This window comes from Pezoporus occidentalis, unplaced genomic scaffold (genome assembly GCF_034315485.1).
Source record: "Pezoporus occidentalis ecotype Australia unplaced genomic scaffold, CSIRO_AGI_Poc_V1 ctg28, whole genome shotgun sequence".
Classification (NCBI taxonomy): domain Eukaryota; kingdom Metazoa; phylum Chordata; class Aves; order Psittaciformes; family Psittacidae; genus Pezoporus; species Pezoporus occidentalis.
The window spans coordinates 5,803,346-5,828,445 of NW_026914718.1; the positions used below are offsets into that span (position 1 = coordinate 5,803,346).

The 25,100-nt window shown below is 39.1% G+C and overlaps 1 protein-coding gene across 2 annotated transcripts in view; it reads right to left on the minus strand.

The window, feature by feature from the left end:
• Positions 1 to 25,100, minus strand: part of RALA (RAS like proto-oncogene A) — a 30,463-nt gene continuing 5,363 nt past the window's right edge. For both annotated transcript variants that reach the window (XM_062625435.1, XM_062625434.1), the window contains exons 2-5: positions 10,606 to 10,765; positions 9,602 to 9,810; positions 6,094 to 6,268; positions 1 to 1,964 (exon numbers count right to left, since the gene is read on the minus strand). In XM_062625435.1, coding sequence (XP_062481419.1) covers positions 1,842 to 1,964; positions 6,094 to 6,268; positions 9,602 to 9,810; positions 10,606 to 10,719 — 621 coding nt within the window. In that variant the 5' untranslated portion in view covers positions 10,720 to 10,765 and the 3' untranslated portion in view covers positions 1 to 1,841. The remainder of the gene's footprint in view (positions 1,965 to 6,093; positions 6,269 to 9,601; positions 9,811 to 10,605; positions 10,766 to 25,100) is intronic.

Sequence of the window (25,100 nt, forward strand, 5' to 3'; positions counted from 1 at the left end):
TACTTACAAAAATGGAAGTTTATTCATCTTTCAATGGCTCAAATAGCAAATAAAAGGTCAGGACAAGGCATCAGCCAAGACAAGTTTCATGTGTCCGGTGGCTTCATAACACCTCAGTTCCCAGTATACAGGTTCCAAAGCAAAGTCACAAAGTTAGTGGTTAGACTCCCTGGCTAAATAGACCCAAATGAGTACACAGTAAGATGAAGACTGGCTTATTTGCCAGTTAAATAAGTAACTTCAATTCTGCACTTGGCAGCCTACTCAATGCACATACAAAATTCCTATTGATAAATATTTAACATGACAAGTATAACTTCTACGACTTGAGTCCCTAAAATGTCTGTTAGCATGGAAGTTAAATATTCGTTACCTAGTTTCCTTGAGCACATTTTCAACTGTCAGTTACAGGCTTACACATGTATAAAAAGTGTAACAGTTTATGGAATTGGTCTAGCCTGTCTTACCCCAGAGGAGCCCAAAACCCTCAAACATTCTGGTATAGTTTTAGTTAAGATGCAGCATCCTAGCTATGTGCTAGTATTCTTGCTGTTCTGAAGCAACTGAGGCAGTATGTTTTGTTTGGGGATTTTGGATGCTCACAGTAAATGTTTCTGTATTGCGAAGCATGTTTGATTGTTTAATATCAACATTAAAAGTAGCTACAGTGTTCCCCATTTGAAAATCAACATAAACAAGACTAAACAGTACAAAACCTGCAAAGAGCTTCAGCGTTAACACACCATGTTCCCACAGCAGAGTATCAGGAACACAAAAGAAATGAACCGATGACAGCAGAATTTCCCAGACAACATCTTAACTCAAAACACAGTAGCACTACTGAATCAGCTCCACTCTACCCAGCTCCAGGGAGTTAAAACCCAAGGAACAGCTAGACAACAAAACTATGCGCAAAAGGGAAGTTTCAAGGTATCAGCACATTAAGTTTCAAACAACCATTCCGTCTTAGATGTGCCATAGGCTCATGACTTGAGTCTTGTATGCATTCTGAGCTTTTAGCTTTGAGATACCATATTGTTTACCGAGTTCTGGATGACAGAATATGCTCTGTATTATTCACAATACCAGAGTATGGCACACATGGGAAGAACAGACACTGCTAGCAGGCAGCTAGTTAGCAGAATCATTCACAGAACTGCTCTCCGGAGAGGTCAGTCTCGCACTGATGCGCAGGGACGGTCTCCATGCAACAGAGTTGAAAATACACCCTTGATTAAGCAACCTGCTATGCTTAGGTTTGGAAATTAAGGCATATTCAAATGTTTCAATGTGAAAGATTACATCACTCTTGTAGGTTAATCAGGTAATGCAGAACCACATTTAATGTTCTCCAACAGAACTGTTTGCATATCCATTATTCTTTTCTAATTTGCATCAGTTCATGGCAAAAACAACCGCACACCGCTTAGGTAGGGATCGTGTTCACAATTGTCAGTTTCAAGGTAACAAAAGACAAGATGAATTGACAATTACCAGTGATAAAAAAGTATGCTTTACAAGAACCCACAAAGTAATACTCCCCGCTCTGTTCACTATTAAACAAAGACTGCCAATGCAACACTACATTCAGAAGAAATGTGAGAAGGTAGGCAATTCTGAAATGGACTGAACTTTGCTTCTTTGGAAGCCACATCATTTTTTTTGTTTTTTTTTTTTCAGTGAATTTGACTTTCAGTGCAGCTCCAATTCATGCTTTTAGTGGTACATTACAATTTCCAACATGTTAGAGAAATTTCAGTCACTTGAGCCTTCAATGGCATGCTTATAAATTACATGTTTTAGTAGTACGGTCAGGGTAGGAAAGGAATTCAGGGTTTTGATTATAAAATGCAACATCTTTCTCTGATCCTCTTAGCTAGGCTTTTTCTTTTCTTCTTTCCATTCTTTTCTTTGCTGTCTTCCATTTTTCTGGCTCTAATTTCTCTCATTAAATCAAAAAACACCTGGAAAAAAAGGTATAAATGCAAAACCAGTCACAAGACACAGGAGTTAATTGAAGCTATCACTGATTATATCCATTTCAGTTGTTTAGAATAAAGTCAATTACATGCCGTTAGTTTAAGCAAACAAAGCAAAACCAATCAAACAAATTTTTCACTGGCTTTGAAGGCCAAGCTGACCTGATGCAATCCTGCTTCTTTCATGGCACCATTGTATTCCCCATTTCCTGATACTTGCTTATGAATCCTGGCAGACCATTTTCCACAAGGATTGAACCAAGAGTCTCATCACCAGCCAGGATTTTTTTACATGTATTATCTACATCCTACTGAGGAGACTCAGGGAAATCACTTTATGTTTCAAGTTTTTTCAGTGAGGAGCTGTAAAGTGTAACACATATTAATGCAGAAGTAGCCAGCATACACTGAGCATTTCACAGCCAGTATGTCCCATGATGCAACTCTAAACACAGAGTGACTCGGGAAAGAAGAAAAAGCATCTCCTTCAAACCAGAGTTATTAATCATACAAGTACATAAACAATTTCTTAGGCCAGATAATCCCAAAGTACATGTGAACTTAGTTTTCATCAAGTGGTTTAACAGGAAACCAAAATGACAAAGTTGGAGCTACACCAAAGACTGCTGTCAGTTAAAGCTTTATGACTTACTTAAAGCTTCTTTATTTATTTGAAAAGAGGCTTTTTTTACCTTGACTTGAAGGAGGCTACAACAAATTATCACTTCATCTTTGTATATTTATTGTAGGAAATCAGCTAAGCTGATTTATATGATAACATAAATAACTGATTTATGGTAATATAAGACTTCTTCCTCTCAGGAGATACTGCCTAGATCTATGTCAGGGGATCTGACCAATTTCCATGAAACACGGGCAGTGGCACAGGCTGAAAAGCTCCTCTACAGAACTCAGTATGTTTTTATTTGCAGTGACACTCATCTAGTATTGACTGCAGAAAAAAAAATTGTCCTTATTATGTGGAATCCAAAGAAAGTCAATGTAACTAAACATTTTTGTCAAGAACTAAGACTCTCTGGGTTCCTAAATGGGCACTAAGTTATTTGCTTGTACTTAAATCTGTGCTAACACTAAGAGGTAACTGTCAATTCACTTAAGCACTGATACTGTATTTAACTGTCTGGTGTACCCCACCTTCTATGATGATGCTTAGTGGGTCACCTTTATCGAAATGAATGGAAGCTGACCATGGTTTCTCCAACTGAACAAAGCCACTATTTTGGAATTCAGAGAAGCCAGATGTCTCCTAGGATGGTAACTTAAGTTCACGTAACAAACCCCATAGCTTCAGGTGCTGCAACTAACTAAGAATACCTAGTATTTTCTAGTGCCAACAAAACCTCCCACACTATAGCGGGTCAAAACCTCATGTACAGTGTGTTATTTATAGTATGTCAAATTCTGTACATGCCAATTGGGGTCCATAATGCCACCAGCTCCAAAAATAAACCTGGAGATCTGTAGTAGCCTACCATGGGTGTGCAAGAGCTAATGATTAGAGAGCTATTAAAAAACATACATGCACACACAGGTCTTTTATCCCAGCTGCTAAGTGACAGCCAAGTGGATTTTGAAGAATGGGGAATTTCAATGTGAGTGTAGTAGATGGATGTTAACTGCAATCATGCACCAAAACTAAAAGGTGTAGTAAATTTTATAACAAAACCAAAAAAAAAACCCAAACCCAGCAAGACTCAGTTCTGGTGCATTTAACTGATTTAATTTTCTCTACAGAACAGCGTGAAGATGTTGCTGTAGTACTGAACAACCCGTGTCTTCTAGAAGACAACCTGAGATGAGACAACAATCAAGCAGAAGAGAACCTCCTACAGCTCTCATGCTGCAACTGACAGCTCAAATGTAAGGATTTACATTAGAGAACTTGTCACTGATCAAGCAGTCCCTGTCTCCTGAAGACTGAGAACCTGAAGGATGAGGATCAGGAACAATTACACAAAAGAAGGTGCATGGCACCATGGGCTATTTCCCAAAGCATGACACCTACCAATCAAAAGCATGCTTGTCAAAGTGGCAGCTGCAGACAGGGCAGCAAGGCTGGAGCCCTTCCAAGCAAAAAATGAAATCCACATGGAAATGAACAGGTATTGCTCATGAACACCCACACTCCAGGCACCTTATCCATGGATGTGGATAGCCATCATTTACAGAGTTCTTCAGAAGTCAATGAAAAATATCCATGTTGCACTGCAGATTTCTGTAACACTATGAAACCAGAAGCAGGGGACACCCTGATTGTCATCTGCTCTGTCTCTCAGGTAACAAAAATGACTTCTCATCTAACAGGGGCAGCCAAATTCTCCACGCTTCCTTCATGTTAGATATGGCCTTTGTCTGTCACAAGCAACTAAGGACATCTAGCACCTACCTCCTCAAGTCAGTTCTGACTCCCAGAAGTTATAAACACCCACAGCAAACTGCATCCATAGACACAGTACATTATTTTTAACTGCTCTTTTGACACTTCTGTAGGCTATTTCCGTAGGCATTTTGACAGTTATCAGATAAAACAAAAGAATCACTGGTTTAGGCTCATTCTTTGGAGATGACTAATATTTAACACATTAGTCTGGCAGCATTTCAGCCAAGAGGTCTGTTTTGTTGCACTAAAAACACCCTCCCAGTCTGGGTTTTCTTCACAAAGCAAGCGCAAAGCAAAAATAGCTACAACAGAAGCATACAAACTGTGCTGAGCTCAGCTGAAGGCAAACGCTAAATCATTACTTTCAGGACTGCAGTCCTGAAAGTGTCTAAAATATAACACTCAACTGCTAGTTATCATCATGCCCCCACTCTCAGCCAGGATATCCATGAGGCACAAGCTCCATCTTACCAAAAGATCCCTTCTTTGTGCCTGGGATACTGACAACCAACAACCCATCATAGCATAAATCAAGCACAAGAAGGTGGTAAACAGACAACTTGCAAACTTCTCCACTCATAAGAAGCATGGGGAGAAGAATAACTCTGCACTACCTTGAATCCCAGATGCTCCTCCAGAGCTTCAGCAGAAAGAGAGTGCATGGAAGCTCTCGTGGTTTCTGTGGTGTGTGGATGAGGCTCCTCCCAACCTGCCTCCAACCTCTCTTTACTCCATGCTCAGAGCACAAGCACAGGAAGCAGCATTAGCAACATCAGTGGCTCACAGGCTGTAATCATGTATTGCCTACCCCCTTGCAGGGAGGACTGAGAGTGAGCTCTGTAAAGAGGAAGGCAGAGGAGTGGAGAAAAGGTAGGTCCAACACTACTGCAGGTGCTCCCTCAGCTGTGCCTCACACTGTAAGGAAATAACTGAATTGACAGCTCATACCTAAGGATTTACATCTGAGAATTTTCCAATGTGTGATCAAGTCTGTCACTAGCTCTGGAAGGAAAGGTTGGCATGCTGAACTAAACTACTTATTTCTTTTGCCACACACCTGTTACTCTTGCAGTCTACAGGGCTGAGAGTTACTCTGAATTCTGTATTCCAGAAAGTCTGCTTTTTAGGGTTATAGCTGGAATACTTTCAACTAATTGATAATTTACCTTCTTGGAGAAAGATTCTGTCTCTTACTGCATGACCTTCTGAACCAGGTTTTACCCCTGGAAACCCATGAGGCTCTTGTAGGCTGCTCAAAGCTTGAAAGGGTTTATCCATTCTGCATCAAAGGAATGTGAGTGTAGAGAGGCCTCCAATCCCCCCCTTCCCTGCTTTTGTAAGCTGTTTTATCCTGGCTGAGGATCAGACAGCATTCCTCACTTTTCAGAAGCAGATTGTCTTCTAGTTATAGAAGATGCAGTAAGAAGTCTAGGACAAAACAGCTGCCTCAAGAAATCTGTAATAAAATGAAGTCTTGTATGATGACTCCTTGTGGTTTAGGATGGGATAAACTTGTTCTGCCTCACATTTGCACTGTCCTACATGAAGTCACCTAGTCATGCACTCCTCACAAGCTAAGGGAGAAACTCATTTGATTCACATTTCACAAAAATAATTGCTAAAATAATGAACATATAAAGTACAACCCACAGGGAAGAGATACCAAGTGAAAACTGGTGAAGAGATTCTTTGTATTAAGAGGCCAGTTATTACCTTATCAACATTAGCTCGTGTTTTTGCAGAAGTTTCCACATAGTTAACATTCCACTGATCAGCTCTGGTTTTTGCTTCCTCTACAGAAACTTGTCTTTTATCTTCCAAATCTGATTTGTTACCAACTAGCAAAAAAGGAACATTCTCATCTTCTTTTACTCTTAAGATCTGCTCCCTGGAGGGGAAAATAAAAAAGGAAGAAAATTAAGCTTTCCATGAAGTACTATTCTTAGAACACAAAAAGAACTCAGACTAAATACTCTTCCATCTTACAGTGAAAACCCACTTATTCCTTTTATGAAGCTTACATAACAGTAAAATCTTAAACCTCATGATGACATTATACAGAATGAAGACAGAGACAGACAGCTAGTCCTCCAGGAAGGAAGGAGGTGAGTCAGTAAGAAACTCAATGAGTAGAATAAGACTGGTTTAGGTGAGAATTTATATTAATAAGTCATTTCTTTTAATAAAGGTGTGTCTGGACAGCATTTACCATTGTCTTTATTTGTGACTGCCATTTTTAAGCTACCCGAACTTCAGGTTCACACTTGAATTTTCCCTAATAAAAATACATGTGCCATTTTAAATGGTGATAAAATGGTTTATAGCATCCACCAAGAGAAAAATCTCCTCCTTTTATGAATCTTATGCAAGTCGATTACACTCAGTCTCTGCAGAGCCCTCCATTCAGTTACAAGCCAGTGTACAGATGAGTTCTACATGCACCAGATTTTTAAGGACAGACCCTTCTAGTGTTTGAACTGCTAAGATGAAGGGTTTAAGGTTGTAAATAAAACCCTGTACTACAAATGGTTTGGTACATAAGTCTTCAACACTTAAAAAAAATAATGAAAGTTTTCTTCTAACTGGAAATGCATAAAAAATATCAGGAATAACAGTTTTCCCAGAAGAGGCACATTCCCTATGGTGCCTCAGAAAGGAGTATAAAGTTAGTAGTGAAATACAGCCCTTTATTGTGGAGCAACATCTGAAAGCTTGAAAAAATCCACAGGGAAACAGATTCCCTTTGCTGGCTGAGGTAAAACCTGTTGCCACATTCAAAGTTGAACGGAGAGAAGCTGAAGAGAGCTCATTAACCGGTATCCTACAGGGCCTTGATTTTGCATACAGGAGGATCCTACTGCTGCTATCAAAAGCTCTGTGCAGCAGGCAGTCTTGTGGAGGAAGTTACTATTCACTGAGAAACTGCAGACTGCCCAGGGTTAGCTTTTTTTTAAACCAAGTATGTATTTGAGGTAGCTCGTAACACTGCATTCAACTCTGAGGTGTAGTTAAAGTAACATTTCTCCTCTCCCTCACAAATACCCACACAAATGTTTTAACAGGGTCTGCAACTATCCAGAAGTAGTTTGAATAGACAGGGTTAGGAAGGGTGGCCAGAGAGAGAAGAAAACTCAGTGCATTGCTGCATTAGTGTAAAACTTCTGCTAAAAAACTGGTTTCTTTCAACACTAATTGTTCAGGTGATGCCAAACAATTTCACCACATAGAAAGTTAATCTGACATCAATCCAGATGGCAAAATTCTCCTTTGAGCCCTCTCTGAAGACTGGTATCTTCTAAACAAGAAATGTTAAACCTTGAATAGCAGTAAACAGCTCTGATGCTGGAGCTCTCCCATTCCAACAGGACAGAATACTACAGAAACAATCAAACATCCAAGTCCTTCTCGTCACTTTCTTTCATATGTGCCTCTTAAGTAGCATTCCCTCAGGCTGCTCAAGAATGCCAAAGGTATTTTAACTGTACCTTCAAGAGAAACAGGTTACTCTGACAGAGAGCAGAATGAATGCAATTTTTCTGAGTTACATTTTAGCATTTAAGCTTCTACAGTTTCAAAGGCAACTTGAAAGGCACTTTCACGTTTGGGCTGGAGAGAGGCTTAATCTCTTCACTGAAAGGATTTTTATTTCCATTTTTGCTGTATCAGCACATGTATTATCAATACACACCCTTGCTGGAAAAGTAGGACTTTTTTCTAGAGCCATACAAGATCATGTACTTTGAAGTATTAAACAGATTTGAATAGTTCAGAACTCAACTATACCAAATAGTCCTCCACAGCTGACAATATCATCAGCCTACAAACCAATCAAGACCTGCCCCTTCCTCCCAAAATATATAAACATACAGGTAAAGACACACAAAAAACCTGAACACCAGAAGAGGAAAATCTCACTTTCTCCCCTCTCCGTTACCTCTTCCTCCTTCCTTAGCGATAATATTAAATACTCTGATATGTAGAGTTCATTAAATTGAACTGTGACAGTATCTCCGAGATGCAGATAATTTCTTTTTGCATTTGTGTCCTTACTTTTCTCTCAAAGGTTATCTTCTATTCCACTACACTTGGAGCTGGTAAAAAAAAACCCTGGTCTTCTTTTGTCCTTTTTTTCAAACATAGCGCAGAGTGATTTAAATATGCTTCCTCTCTCAACCCAAATTAAAACACCTGTACTATACTGCTGCCTGTTCAATAATCTCTTACCATTATAAGGATATCAACATGCTGCATACCTAAAAAGCATCTTAAAAAAACTTCCCCTGTTAAATCCTTATTACTCCAGGAAAAGCCAGGTCCAGATTTTGTTCTTACCACACTGCCCCCCATTAAACAAAATCCTGACTTTGATGGGAGGTGTGAATGCTGTGCAGAACTCGATGCAGAACTTGTCTTGTAAATTCAAAATACATCCGTATCTTACACAGAGAAAAATTCCATCCAAGCAAGACTGAAGGGGCAGATTTACAGCAAGCCTTCACAGAAAATGCATAGCTACTACAGACTATTCAAAGATAGCTCTCACTGCTGTTCATAAAATCAGCTTTAAGAGGTAGGGAGACTTGTGTCATTGATACTATGCATTTCACTCTCACAGAATACAATTTGCATACTTCACATCACCAGTCATGGTTCTGCTGCACAGTTTTCGACTGGAATCTGGTCACGACACCTTTCTAACTATGAAGTACTCTAGTATAAAGCAGCTGGACATGCTACAGCTGCCCTTTTGTTCCAGGTGGTGCTTCACAGGTCAAGATAAACACAACATAACCCTCCATATGAAGCAAAAACTAAAAAAAAAAAAAAAAAAGGACAATTCTGCAGTATTGTACTTCCATTACATGCAATCACACAGCCTACAAGCAATTTTTCTCAGCTACATTACGTCTACTCACAAATACTGCTTCATAGCACAGGTGCCAAAGCAACACTGATTTAAAAAGTGCAGAAGCCCTCTGAATGTTGCTATGGATCTGCTCTGTGGCAATAGCCTTTTTGGTACTCAGAGACACAGCAGCAAAGATATCTGAAGTGGTACAGATAGCAAAGGCATGGCTAGGCACCTGTTCAAACCATGATGTGATCACATTAAGAGTTATTGTTCAATCTGGACTATCATGAGGATAATGCAAAACAAACAAAAAAATCACTTGTCATTATCTCACTGTAATTAGAATAATTATCTTGCCTTGCAACTTACCTGAAGTCTGCAGTTGCTGCAAAGGATTCCAGCTCTGTAATAGAGAAGACACAAAGAAAGCCTTCTCCACTTCGGAAGTAGTTGTCTCTAATTGCAGCATAGTCCTCCTGCCCTGCTGTGTCCAATATATCAATTTGGACTTCTTCCCCATCCAGAACCACCTTTTTCCTGTAGCTGTCTGCTTTGGTGGGCTCATAATCTTCAACAAACTAGAAAAAATAACAATCTTCATGATAGGAAATCATGCCTGTACAATGCAAATGCTTCTATTTGGGTATAAAGGATATAACAAACATATGGTTACAGTAACTAACAAGTATATGTATTTTGGCTATGTGAATTACTAAAATGATTCATAGTTAAAGCAGGTTCTCCATCAGCCCAAACAGTTCATAGGTTTTGGCTTTCTTCAGCCATTACAAGGAAATTCTAGAGGTAACTGCACAACATCAATGTCTGTGCACTACCCAAGCCTCTGCTTCTGGTCAAACACATCTGGCTGTGGTCCATTATGCAGGCAGGCAGGCCTGACTTTGAATATATTTAGTATCAATTTAAAAGGACGCTGAACCCATAACTTGTTAGGTTTAATCACAAAGAATGACTTTCACTGGGGAAAAGTAAGGAAACAAGAAACTTCAAGAGCAGCATTAAAAAAACATTGAAAAAATGATCATCATTCCAAGCATCATGCAACTCACCGAAGGGAAGCAGCTTTGAGCTGTAATACCTAAATAAGCACTAATAAATACATTCAAATAAATGAGCAATGGCAAAATATACTGGTTATGTGCCAGAGCATCGACTTGCTGATAAAGTCTGAAAAATGCTAACTTACACCTCCACAGGTATAATCTTAAAAAGCCTTTTTGTTCAATTTAACCTGACTTCCATACCAAATCCTATACATTTAGATTCTTTCTGCAAATAACTGTACTAATGAATGCTTAAATAACACTATATAGCAGACATTTCCCAAGATAATTTCTAGTGCAGATTCTTACCTCATCATACATAAATTGTAGTGTTAATGCAGATTTTCCTACACCACCGCTTCCCACCATGATGACTTTGTGTAAAGCCAAAGAATTCTGTCCTTTAGGCTTATTTGCTGCCATCTTTGGATTGCAGAAAGTTCACAGGTATAAAATGAAAAAAAAAAATCTAGAAGAAAAACATTACTTTGTTAGTTTTCTTTTCCTTCTCCCACATGCACTGGTTAAAGTGGATTTGTTTTAAACCCCTACATATCTAAGGACTCTGTTTTCACTGAAGATAGCAGAACTGAAGCTATCTGCTTTTTCTCTAGAAGCCATTCCACAAATCATACCTAGCTCATCCGTCCTGCAGCAAGAGCAAAGAAAGCCCTTCACCATTTGGAAAGGGCACAAGAGAAAGCATCCAAGAGCAATTAAGGGAAAAGATTTACATGTTGGTATGTAAAGACTTTCAGGGACACAGTGTTGGTCAAGGGGTTTTGGTAGTTTACTAAGCAAGAGTCTAAAAGGGAAGCCACAGGGAGTCAACACCATACAGGAAACATGAGATATGATAGCTGCAGGGGAAAGAAAACAGACATTTGAAGGAATTTCCAACTTAAATAGCAAGCACCAAGACACAGCAACAGCAGCAAGGATTAGCCAGGGTACTTTTCCAGAGGAAAGAACACAAACGTGTCACTTCAATCCTAAAAATACCCAGTTTCAGTAAGTCAGTCAGGAACTGAAAGAATAATCTAGTTTATACAGAGTGGAAAGATGCAGCTTGCCTTCCTAGGCTACAAATGCAGCTATTCCATGTACTTGGAATAGCTGTCTCAATCCCACCACTGCTTGCTCAGGCACAAATCTCTTCTCACCAGTACCAAAGGGCTCTATGACAGTTAATTCACACACAGTTTCACACACACGCACATGGGCAAAAAGTAACAATTCCATTAGGGTTTTATAAAAAAATCAGGGTATGTTTTTAGTGTATCTCCAACTGCTATCTTTCCACACCTTCATTTCATTCCCTCCCTATCCCAACAGTAATATAATGGTATTTATGTTATTTGAAGACAGAGTATTTTATCAGCTTGCACAGTTCTTAAGACATGGGAAAGTCCCTGCACAGTAACAGGATGTACCCTCCTCCAGATATTTAAGGTCAGAACAAGCTCTGATGTCCAAAAACCACAATGACATATACATTACAAAAGATACAAAACCAAGAGACATCTATAGCAGCAACTGAGAGCTAAATGTAACTTACATTTTATTAATTACAAAGCTCAAAAAGAGCATGCTGACATGGAAGCACAGTTTAGATGTGTACAGAACTATCAGATGACAATCCAGTGTAGTAACAAGACACCATTACCTCATTACCTTTACCCAATGTGATCATTTGACAATCTCACACTAAAATTACATCCTTCTGCATATGGAGTCCCCCTGTATGCAGCTTAATCAGAATGCATGACAGCTTTCTGAAAACTTACATCAAAATCCCTAGTTGAGGAATGTGAGCAGTGAGGCAGTAAGTGTAAAAACATGATGACTGAGGCTTTATTAGGGATTAAGTCAATCCTTCCTGGAATTAAAACAGATGAAGAGGTATTCTGGTTTGGCAGGGATAGAGTTCATTTTCTTCAGAATAGCTCAGAGTGCCATGTTTTGTATTTGCAATTAAAACAGTGATCACACACAGATGGTTTAGCTATTACTGAATGGTGCTCACACAGGGTCAAGGCATTTTCTGGTTCTCACATCCTCTGACAGCAAATAGGCTGGGACAGCTGACCAAAGGGATATCCCACGCCATGGCTTAGTAAGAAAAGCTGTCAGGGAAGCTTGCTGGGACTGCTGTTGCTCAGGCACTGGCTGGGCATTGGTCAGTGGGCAGTGAGCAATTTTCACTTATTTTGAAACATATTCAATTGCCATTATCTCAGCCCATGAGTTTTCTTACTTTTACCCTTCCAGTTCTCTCTCCCATCCCCCTGGCAGGGTGAAAAGAGAGCGAACGGCTCTCTGGTGCTTAGTTGCCTGTAAGGTTAACCCACACCCATGTGAAAATGTCTCCAGATCACACCAGTGCTGCGTCCTGTTCTACTGCCAAAGAATCCTGAAAATGTAACTGAAAATTAAGTCCCCTAAATTGTTTTCCCCAGAAAGATTATGTAAGAGAAATAAGCATGAGTGAGCTGCTGTGCTAACTGTAGAGATACAGCAGGGAAATACAACTAACATTATGCCACCAGTTCTTTTAAAGAGGAGATGTATGAGCCCGAAAACCATTTCTCTTTCGGCCATCGTGGCTTAACCACATCAAAACTGAACCACTGCTTGCTTTTTACGCAAGAGGGAGCACGAGAACATGAAAATAACTCCACGATGTGTACGTTTACAGCCTACTACACTGCATTTTGAACTACTCCAACATTGCGTTGTCTCTGTACTTCCCTCTTAAAAGGAAAAACATATCCTGAAAGTCATGCTTGTTTAGTTTTACTATATGCTTCAGACAAGTAGTACAAAGAAAATTCCCCTGAATTCCAGTCATCAACTGACAACAGCTCAGACTATTCTTCTATAAGCACTTCAGTACTCGAACAAGTCCAAACGAATTCCAACAGGTGAGTTTGTGCAAAAGCTATCTGAAAAAATTCAAATACACAATAGTAATGTGTGACTGTACTATTTGTTGTAAATTAACCTAAAGTCTTTAAGTAGATTGAGCAATGTGAACATTCACATTTTACCAGAAGCTGCAATTCAACAAGCAGTGTCCCAGCGTGACAAAAGCTGCCACTTCTTGTACTTTGTGCAACAGCTGACACACACTTGAAAAGGCAAAACAATGATGCATTTTTCAAAGCCTCGATGACATCCTCCCAAAGCAGCCTAAGAGACTGAGTCAAAGAAAGAAACGGGGAATTAGAAAAACCTGACCCAACCAGTCAAAGCAGTATCCCAAGTCATCAATAATTGTCAGTGAAGAACATTCCAGTAAGATACTGAAGATAGTAAAACTATGCTACAACCGACTTCAAATCTTAAAGATAAGCTTGTCATAAATACCCTACCACATTTTCTAATGGGAGGAGGCTCAGGGAGGTCTATTTGCTCTCAGGTTCTACACAATCCAATGAAGATATAATGCTGGCAAAATTCAGGCCTGGTGAAAAGTAGACAGTGTGAAAAGAGAAATAAGTTACAAACAAAGCAAGTACAGTCTGATACTGAGCAAACAACACTCAATCCAGAGAGACTGCTTCAGAACAAGTGCTCTGCCAGTGAGAAGAAAGACCTTGAAAGTGGTAAGTTTTAAACTACTACCACATACATCTACCTGTTTCAGTCTGCTTTCAAAAACAAAGAGGAACATAGATTCTGATTTTAACAGTAAAGCACCCGAGATGCAGTTTCATGCGAAGTGTTTTTTCTACCCTTAATTTATGAAGCCTGACATTTTCATGAGTAGTATTAATTTGGGTCATATCAAGTTTCTGAATTGTCCTGCTTCATAATGATGATAAAACTGACAGAGACTGTGGCAAGAATCCTGCTGCAGGAAGCTCAAAAAAAGCATACTTTCTTCTTATGTGTACTGTGATTATTACTGTTTATCTTCACAGTGTGAAACTGTTTGGGGGTCAGAAGATAAACACCGGCTTACCCTGCAGTAGAATCAATGCTGCGTCACCTTAGAGCAGAGATAGGTTCACACAGAGCCAGGCAGGGTGTTGTCAGTAGCTGGATTACCCACTCAGGCAGGTCAGCATTTCACCACACCCACTGGTAATCCCCATCACAGCAATGCAGCTGATGACATATAGGAAAGTTTATTTTTGAGTAGTTCTTTGTGTAGTCCAACAAGTTGAAAGGGAAGTGAAAGCTTCACTAGCTCAACAAGGCACTGTCATGCCTTCACTCAGAAGAGCAAGAGAATTGCCTAACCACCATGCTATGGATCCATCCTCACCTCCACTGCAGATCAACTCCTAGCAAACTCCATTTCCCAACATTCTTGAGCAGATAAGGGCACAAACAAGTGAATTTCAGTGGCTGCTCAGCCAAAGCAAGCAGTTCTCAAAGCTGCTACAGCTGCTTATTACCTGCTTGGAGGTAACTACCTCTACCCCACTTCCAGTTGGAGCCAGGATCATTTTTGTAGAGCCATCTTAGGGAGCAATTAGATAAGAACTGAAGAAGTAGGAATTGTAATTCCTGTTAGCATCAGCAATGGCATCTTGTCTAACAGTCTAGAAATCCAGTCAAAGGAAAGAAGAGTCAGCAGCTGAATAACTTTTAAGATCATCCTCGGTGATTAAGATCATGTAGCAACAGAACTGTTGCCTATCTTGAGCGACTGGCTTCTACCTGTATCAGTGCTAACTCCCACAGAGCTTCATACTTCACACAGAAAGGCGCAAGAAACACAGTGTTATCTCTGATCCCCCAGGATTTAAATACAACATTCAGCTCCACTCACCAGAGGAAGGAGCTGGGAAGAGTTCTTCGTTAGGAGACTTGGACACAGTAAGCTTATAACTCCCACATAAAGTCTTGGAGCACAGAGTAGTTATCCAGATCCACAAGAGTAAGGAAGAAGATCAGATGTCAGCACAAAAGAAAAAAAAGGGTTTTATATCCAGTGACAATATCTTCAGGGAAGGTATCTTTGCAAATACATGGCAAGGAGGAATTAAAAAGCAGGAATTCTTGATCTTTCTACATTAGTCTTTATTTTGTTCTCCCATCTAGTTCTTCAGCCCAATAAACTGAGACGTAAAACTTTTTATGTTTATTGGTGGAAAAAATACCTTAGGGTTTTTATCCTCTCACTCACCTTGTTCATCTGATCAATTTCAGAGGACTTTTCTTAAGTTGTCTATTTCTCAGGTGGCTTTTCCTTATGGAATAACTTGCTCCAAAACAAGCAGAGCATGCTTCCTTACATATCCATGCAATAACCCCAACATTCATATACTAAAAGGGAGCAAAAAAAAAGCAGGCAGAGTAGCTGTGTACCAGCCCAAAGAGGGCAACAGCCATTCAGCTCAGATTGTCTCCCTTCCTTTACAGGGAGCACTGGTACAGATTTCTCCCTCTTTAGCCAGCAGCATGTATTTGGAAAATTTATGGGAATAATCATATCTAAGATACCTAAACCTCTGTCAAAATGTACCCAAAACTAGCCAATAGGCCAAGAATTAGCAAAGAACAGAGCATGTGATCAGACTAATTTTCTTAAAGAATGTGACTAAAAGAGTTCCAGAAGCCTGTTTTGATCCCCTGGAGCCTTGTAAATGCAATGTCAACAGCCAGGGAAGGAGAAGCATTACACCCAAGTCACATCATTACAGGCACAAATTCAGCTGGCATCTTCTGCAGCACTATACATAAAGCTGAATGCAGGCTTTGTGAAAATGCAGTTGTCCTTAGTAGGAGGACTTTGATTTGCTGCAGGCATTTGTTTGAAGGGGACTAGTTAAACATAGCTTTGTGTTTTAAGATAGTTGGTACAGTTAGTATAGTAAATGCTAGATAATAAGGAGAGATAGTGGTGTCTTTCTTCAATTACAAAACTATTTCTTGTACTGTTATTTTTACAGCCTTCATAAAACTATTACATCAAAACTGAACTTCAGTTTGTTTCCTGTCCTTCAAGAGATTGCATAAAGATTTGCACAACTGTCACATTAACCTCATTACACACTCACTTTTATGATGAGTAACTTTCTTCCCTGAAGACTATTTTATATAATAAGCATCAATTACAACCGGTAGCTGATACATGGCAGCACCTGCTTTGACTCTGTTACCTAAGTTACAATTTGATATATTTGAAGGGACAGGAATAATTCAATTATGTGAGCTACCTGCACAGTATTAGGAAATACTGCTAATATGCTTTGACCAGAGTAATTCCAGAAAGGCAAAATATTGCGTCACTCACTTACTGAACTGAAGAAAATTTAGTAATGGAGGGATCACTGATGCTGTTCTAAACAAGTAACTCCCAACTTTTTTTTCTAATTGAAGAAACTAACACCTGCACTGCTCTCTACTATATAGTTAGCATTATCTCTCACCTCCAAAAATATTAGCTGCAACTTATCTCATTCTGAAGTGAAAATTCATAGTAATTATTTGACAGTAACCTCAGCTTCTAAAGTGAGTCTGAATATTCTCCAATATCCTTAATTCCCACAAAGTGATTCACAGCTCTGTTGCCTTGCATGACCTACAAAAAAGTTCAGCTTTCAAGAAAAAACACAGGACCAAGAATATTACCAAGCATCAATCCAGGAAGGTCCACGTGAACGTGAGGAAGAGCTTTACTGTGAGGGTAACTGAGCACTGGAATAGGTTGCCCAGAGAGTTTGGGGAGTCTCCCACGCTTGAGATAGTCAAGAGCCATCTGGACACAACCCTGAGCAATGTGCTTGAACTAGATGACCCCTGGTGGTCCCTTCCCACCCCAACCATTCTGTGATTTCCTGTCCACAGGGACTATCAAGCAATATAATCTCATCTGTTATTACATAAAAAATAATAAATCACAATTTCATTCAGTTACTTCATTCCTTATTGAGTCCACTCATTTCAGTTTGGTTAACAACAGCAAAACTGTACTTGAGACTGTATTGTTTAAAAATGACCAGCACAGCCTAGCACACTGGATGCAAAATATCTGGAAGACACCTCAGGAATGACTCAGATATTCCTGCAACAAAAGCGTTCCTGGAAGTGGAGGGAGGCAACTCCAGGCAAGCAGAGTCTAACCCTCCCAACAGCTGCTTTTAATTACAATATTCAAACCAGATCAGCAGAAACACCCCATGACCCAGAAATAGATAGGATACATGAGGACATCGGATGGGATACATGATGCCAGCTGTTTTAACAACTGGAGAGTAAGGAAGTTTTTTAGGTTAGATCAGCATTTTTGTAATAAGTGTCATTCCATGCCTTGAGTTTGACCCGTGTTTTTATTACAGTTTTAATGTGCAACATCTGTCAAGCTCTGCATGAAGTACCATCAGTATTTTATTAAGGTAGAACAAATATTTCAAATATTAAATAATCACCATAAATTTTAAGTGATAGCATAAAGAAGAAATTGAACCAAAATATTAAAATCTATCTTAGAAATTACGAGCCTCATGAGACAATGAAACAGGCCACCTGAACCTCAACCTCAGAACAAGTTAGAAACTCTTTCACAGGAAGTCCTTAGCTTTCGCCTGAAAATAATCCTTCGACATAAACCTGTTTCACTGGGAATCTGGATTCATAGCTTCTCATGACTTTAACAAGGAGTTAAACCACATTCAAGGTTTCATAAGAACGCTTCTTTCCAAAGCTTTCTAGTGCACACCATAAAAGAAGGTGCTTGTCTCTCCCACACCCACAAAACAAATTTACCAAGGTGACTACACATCTACTAAGTAAAGGGTAGAAAACTGACTTAAGTTCTATCTCTCAGCAGCAGCAAATTTCCTCTGGCAGAAAACCTACATTTCCCAGCTTCTTGAGACAGGTCCCTCAAACTGTAACCATATCCAGGCATTGAAACTTGAAGAGACAACCAACAAACTCTTCAAGTGACCGAGGCAGCATCCACTCTATAAATCACGTGATGCTGCTATAAAGAACAGTGGTCCCCACATACTTGCACTCTTAAGACATCATCAACAACTGAGATCCCACCAACAAGAAGTCACTAAATCACTAGCGAACAGTAAACAAGTTGACTTCACAGAAGTCTCTCCAAGGCTCCAGAGGGCCCTAGTGCCAGCTTCTGGGCACAGCGATGCACAATGCAGCAGCTTCTGAAGTGAGAATTGATAATGTATTCCATATGTTTTAAGTCATCATTTCAGCACTTTGTTACCAAAAAGCCTCTGGCATCCTGCAAGAAGACTTCTGGGGAAAAACTTCCATAAAGAAATTTCTTGAAACCCATATGGAAGCAACCAAGAAAACCTTGACAAACTGAACAGCAGAAATAGTCTGGAACAAAATCAAGGTCTTAAGATTTTAAACCTTGCAGTGTACTGAGAAAAAATGAAGCAGCTACATCACTGTCTACATAAAGAGCTGACAAAACACAAATCCCAACTGTGCATGCCTGCAAGGCTGATAAAAACTCAACCAGCCACAGCCTGACTGATACTCCCATATCCTTCCTTCTAATAGCAATGGTGCTTGCAACAGCCAGGTGGCAAAGGAGTTCAGAAGTTACTCTAGACAAAAAATAACCTATACTGGTTTTGGACAGATACTTGGATAGCTAAACAAGCTTGTTAGCACAAGAGGCAGACCAGAAAAACACAAAGCTGAGGAAATCTACAAAGTTGAACTTTAGGACCTGCAGCCTATAAGCACTGTGGAAAAACAATGCAAGTAAGGTTTCTCAACTGATACATAGCACCTCTTGATGATTCCTCGCTTTTTCTAAGTTATGTAATGGTTATTGCAGGACATTTGGAAGAATCCTAGATACTTGCAAAGGTTTGTCTGAAAAAGTGGCAAACTCAAGCACAGCATCTCAGTTAACACCAGCAACAAGTTCAACTGACTAAAGTTACACTATGAAGTAATTATGGTAATACACACATTTACATGAGAATCTAGAACGATTTCTGCTTCCTTAGGGTCACTATGTGGCTGGCACCCTATCTCAGTCTGCTCTAATCACTGCGGGAACTTGGATTTCTGAGACTGATGGTGTTGGAGTGTTGCCTTAACATAAAATGGAAGAGTCATGTCTTTCTCTTAGATTAAGCTTCTAAATACAGAGGTCTGTAATCTACCATATTAACAGGAGGTATTAATTTTGTATCAATTTAACATTATACACCATGAGGAGAGAATTAACAGTAATGGCAGTCATGGTAAAAGGAATAAACAATCACATGTCACCATCCTGTCAAGACTATGCAGGCCAGAGACTTGCATGGATTCAGAAGCAAGACAGACAAACAGGTGCTATGGTCCTACAGCCCATTTTCTAGCATAAGCAAAACTAAGAAGGAATGAAAGGCTTAAAACAGAAGAGGGGAACATCTGCAGAAGAGGCTCCCATACCAAATACCCATAATCAAGTCCCCTGATAAAAGTCAGGAATGTTCCATTCATGGGAGATGCTACAAGAAGCAGATGCTACTATGGAATTTTACTCAGCATTTGATATAGAACAAACAGACTCTCTTCTTCCCCTTTCATAAGATATAAAAGGCAATGCATAGCCTACAAGGATGACTTTTAGTAACACAGGATCAACAACTCTGGATCTTAGGTTAGTGCTCTTCAACTAAGGACTGAGGGGGAAGCACTTCAAGAGTACATTTCAGCTAGTGGCACCTAAGACATACAAGCTACAGCCGTTTTCACCCTACATGTTAAGTTCAAGAAAGCACATTTGGAAGTTAACTTATCAGTGAAAAGTCAGGCATCACTCACACCTGCACAGAGCTGCTGCTTACAGCTATTCAGTAAAGCAACAAAAATGGAGTTCCCTCAAAGGCACTATGCCAGAGCTTGCAGCACGAGCTCAGTGGTTCACTTGTAATAGCTGTTCCAACGCTCTGCATTCAAAAAGTTGCTTACAGCATATCTGGTGTCACAAACCCATTTTTTGTCAACCATACTTCAAAAGAAATCTCATCCACATCACCGTGTCCTTTTTGCCCCTGTACGATTAAACTTCAACATTCACTAAAGAAATTTAAGGAAGATTTAAATACAAGCATTTTGCATTGGCCTAAGTAAATTATTTAAAGTCTGAAGAAGGCTTCCAAAAGATATACTTGAAAAATACAGGCATGCCAGAACAAGTCCATTCATCAGGTTTTCCTCTAACACAAGTATCTTATCAGTTGTTAGCAACCCTATGCTCTTCCTTTAGTTAGAAGTTCAGAATGTCAGATCTGTATTTTCTAGAAAAAGCAAATATTCATATGGTCATTTTTACAGCCAGGATGACCTCACATCCACACTTACTAAACCCAAACCTCCACCCAAATAGTTTCACTGCTTTATAGACAGGAAAGTTAACTTCTGACAGAGAAATCTAGAAACACATGGTATTTGCAAAGCAAAAACAAGTTCATGGCAGGGTGCACTCAGCTGTCTTGTGGAATCTATTGAAGGGATGCTACCTGCATCCCTTCTACAAGTTAGGATTTTGGCTGGTAGAAGCAGCCTTGTTGTGTTGCAGGCATCTTACTTCACAGGGAGACAAGTTCTAATAGTGACAGTTTACAGAGTTTATCCCACTCAAAACAACTCATTTTGCATTATTAGCCAGTCATATAGTATTACAGTGAAAACACACAAGAACACCCTTAAATTCTCCCAAGGTATTAGCACAGACAGAATGAACACAAAAGCCTTGAGTAATGCTCCTATGAAATTCCTGATATAGAAAAAGTTTAAGCTTTCAAATAAAGCATTTTTGAGGGAGGACCACCTTCTTCTGTGTAGTCAGTGCCCAGCTGGCTGAAGGTTCAACAAAAGCAGAGCAGAAATACCAAAATACACTACCCTTCACATTCTATTAAGTGGCTCCTGGCACCAAAGGATGCAGGGAACAAGTACTCCAGCAAGTGCAGGCACATTTATGTCAAAGGCCGCAGCACAAACGGTGCAAAGACCCAGCACCGGACATCAGCAAGAGAAATCAAGAAGCAGGTAGAACCAAATTCTCCATTTCCTCTTCACAAACATAGGCAAGTGGTCTCTCTCCCCACAGGCAGACTGCATCAAGACACCAGTCAAAAGGAACCTCGTAAAACAGGAGCATGTTGGATTTTGCATTTCAAAAAAATTCCTTTTTATTCCTCTAAAGAATCATCCAGCTGTAGCAAATAAATTTCATTAGTGAAATCTCACTTGGCAAAGCAAGTTACTTCATTCATTTTATGACTTTGCCATCTGTTTTACCACCCAATTACAAAAGCATAAGTACTCTTTTGTAGTATTACTGCAAGAGCATTACTTTTGTAGCCATATTTTGTTGTGGTAACTTGTCCTCTTGTTTACATTCTATGCAGTGCAAAATCCTAGTAACTTCTGTTTTATTCAGGGGAAGAGGATTTCATATGCATGACTCACTGAATGAGACTGGTTTGCAAATACACAAAGGCTTGTAATTAACCTTTTGAGTCGGTGATTCAAGGACACAAGCTGTTATAGACCTGATGTTGCATTGTAATACAGCATTCATGAAGTTCAAACACTGGTTAGTCTGTTTCCTCCCCATTTTTAGATGCTGTTTATTCTAAAACTATTGGAGCTATGATCTGAAAAATTGGTAGAGTCAACCAAGTTTTACCTAAAAGACTCATCTGGACAATTAATTGTCTTTCAGTTCAATATATGCTTGCCAATCATATGATACATGGTAGAGTTTCATGGGTATTTCACATATTATAGGCATAAAACATGCAGTAGCTAGAAACAGATGGCATTCAGTTAGTAAACTTCGTATGAAATTATTACTGTTCAGGTCAATTTATCAATTTCCACATTCAGTGCCAGTGGTGGTTTTGATCTTGCCCTGCTTAAACTACAGATCAGACTTTTCTTGCAGTACCAGAGAAGACATTTTCAAATTAAATGCTTTCAAATTGTAAAGTAGAAACTTCTAAAACCTGCTTGTTGTTCCTATTTGAATTATTACAGCTGTCATCATGCACACGGTAATCCAGAACACTGCAGAGCTGTGAAATGATTTACAAGAACGTAATTGTGTGAATTCTAAGTTTTAGCAGAACAAACTATCTAAGAAACGATTTTTACACCGCAATGTGTGAAAAATCATGGATCAATTTCCAAACACAGAAACAAGCATAATGTTCATTTTAGGCTATCTGGGTAACCAAGTGAAGTAGCTGTCAACTTTCAACAAACAACCTAAAAATTAGTTTTGTAATTCTTGTTACTGGAAAAGGCACTGATAAGGACAGTATACTATTGCACATCACTAAATGTATCTCAAGCATGTTTCTCTTCCTATGGCCAGAAGCAAAAGCAAAAGCTAAAAGCATTCCAGTGGTATTCACAGAGCAAATACAGTTTATTTTAAAGGTTAGTCTCCCAGGGAAGAACTACTATAAAAATCCATGGTGAAATCTGATATCCTTCTCAACATTTAATTGATTTAATTCTACACATGTCACAACGCTAAACACTACCAAATGTGAGCTGTATTTCTTTCCGTACACACGACCTTTTAAATTCCAGTAAGAAGTATGTGACCTAATACCATTCCCACCTTGCATGGTGTAACATAGGATTTCCTCTGTCCTACAAAACCTTCACTACTGCTGACTTACGAAAACATTTTATTTCCAGCCAGTCACTTACATGCTTTCAATTCATCTGCCGTACTTCTAATAGCATCAGTTATCCGCAGTCAGAAGCTGATTTTACAGGGTTCTTTTACTTGAGGGATTTATTCCAAAAGGTTCCAAAAAACCTTAACACACCCATAGCCCAAGTCCTGCAGAAAGCCTGGAAAAGTTAAGTGTTGTTAAAACCCATTCCTGTTGTTCACAGATAATGGTCGGCATGAAAGACCTTAGTCTGCTGAGAAACAGAAATCATGTTCCTGAAAAATCTCTCCTTCAAACTACTGACAATCCAAGAACAGCTGTGCCATCCTGACTGGGTTAGTTATGAATATTTCAGTATCTTATCACATTGTATATCACAATAGTTTATTAATTTTGGCTTTGTAAATCCTAGTATTTGGCTACAAGATTGTTTCCGCTTCAGTTTCTCTTCCCAGGAGTATTTTTCCCCTATATCTGTAAAAGTCTTACCTTCCAAGTTTGCAGTAAAACCTATTAGAATGATTACAATATAAAACCTTGGTCCTCAAGCAATAATAGATGGTTTTCTTGAAATTTTCCAAATGACGCTTAAAATCACTAGAACTTGCTTTTTCAATGCTTTTCAAAATACTCCAGCCTGATGAATCTCATTTCAATTATATATGTTATATACATGGTCTCAGTTTTAACTCACACATCTTGCAGAGAAGAGTGTTTTTGTTATATTGTTTCATTCCTCTATCCACTTTGACTGCAAGAGCTATAAAGCTCAACCTTTGCAAGACAGAAAATATGACAGATACAGGTTAACTTTTATTTCATTTTAAGAAAAGGATGCCCTTCTAGTAGAAAAGTTGAACATGTGCCAAACCAAGTTACCTAAAAAGATTAACTTTCCCAATGAGATCCAATGAGAATTTTAAAGAGACAAGACAGCGAAGAAACTTCTCAAAATAAAAATCAGGACATTCTAAGGTTTTTGAATGAATCTAAACCCAAACATTTCACTCTTTGGTTCTTGGGCAAAGAGGGCCTGAGAAATTCCAGCAGCTGCACTACAGAATTTTTATTTTATGTGTAATTGTAACAGTGAACCCATCAGTAAAACCAGTAATGACATGCCCCAGGTTAGTGAAAGGAGCCAGTTGCAGGAGAGTACGCACAGAGGCTTTCCTAAAATATTTTGTGGTTCAGTACTGGCCTCTCGAAGAACACCGTCAATCTCTGAATGACAGCCTCCCTAGCTCTGAGCACAGGAAATGCTAGTTGGCATTGGGATTCCTTAACAAAGCACAGAGATGCTAAAAATGTGCAATATATATTAGTCAAAAGTATTTTCCTTCACAGCAGTACCGTAAGAGTAAAAAGTTGAGATCATGACTTAAGATCCAAGTTGTTATCAAAACAAGATGTAAGAAAGGGGACTGAGACATAGTTTGAATTAAGATTTAGAATTTAACTCCTCTAAGTCCAAAAGGCAGCAACAGCTCCTGCTTAACTCTTACACAACAACACTGAAACAATTTCCTCACAGAAAGAATGCTGCCCCTGGAAAACCCACTTGATTAACTTGACCCTTTTTAATATTTCTGAAACAAAGGCACCCCCTGTTTTCTTAACTAACTGTTCTAAAAACAGTCCTTTATGTTACACTATACACTAAAATAAAACAAGACTGATGCAAACCAAATTAATAGTTCAGAATAGAAGCTTTCTTATTGTTTGTTTTTTTTTTTTTTAATCACAGCCTTTCAATTTTTCATTATTGTTGTTAGCACAGTCTTCATTAAGCAGGGATATACAATCAAGTCCTAGCATCTTACACATCTCACATTAGTGGGTGTCTTCCTGCAGGGGTACTCCAACATGTTGCAGACTGTGCTGAATTTCATTATTAAAGTTACATGTAACCATCTCTTCTTCCTTGCAACGCTAACCATTTACTAACATTGTAGAGGATGAACCTGCTCAACAGAAAACAGTTTCTGGTATTTAGTCTAACGCATCTACTCTTTAAATTCTGAATTACAATAATGGACTGCACAGTGAAGGAGTCTAGAGTGAAGTGTTTTCCTTCTAGGTTAAGTTTTCTTGGTTTATTATATACTTTATTTCCAGTGCATACGAATGAACTGACATCTCAAAGCCATCATGCCTGATGATCAG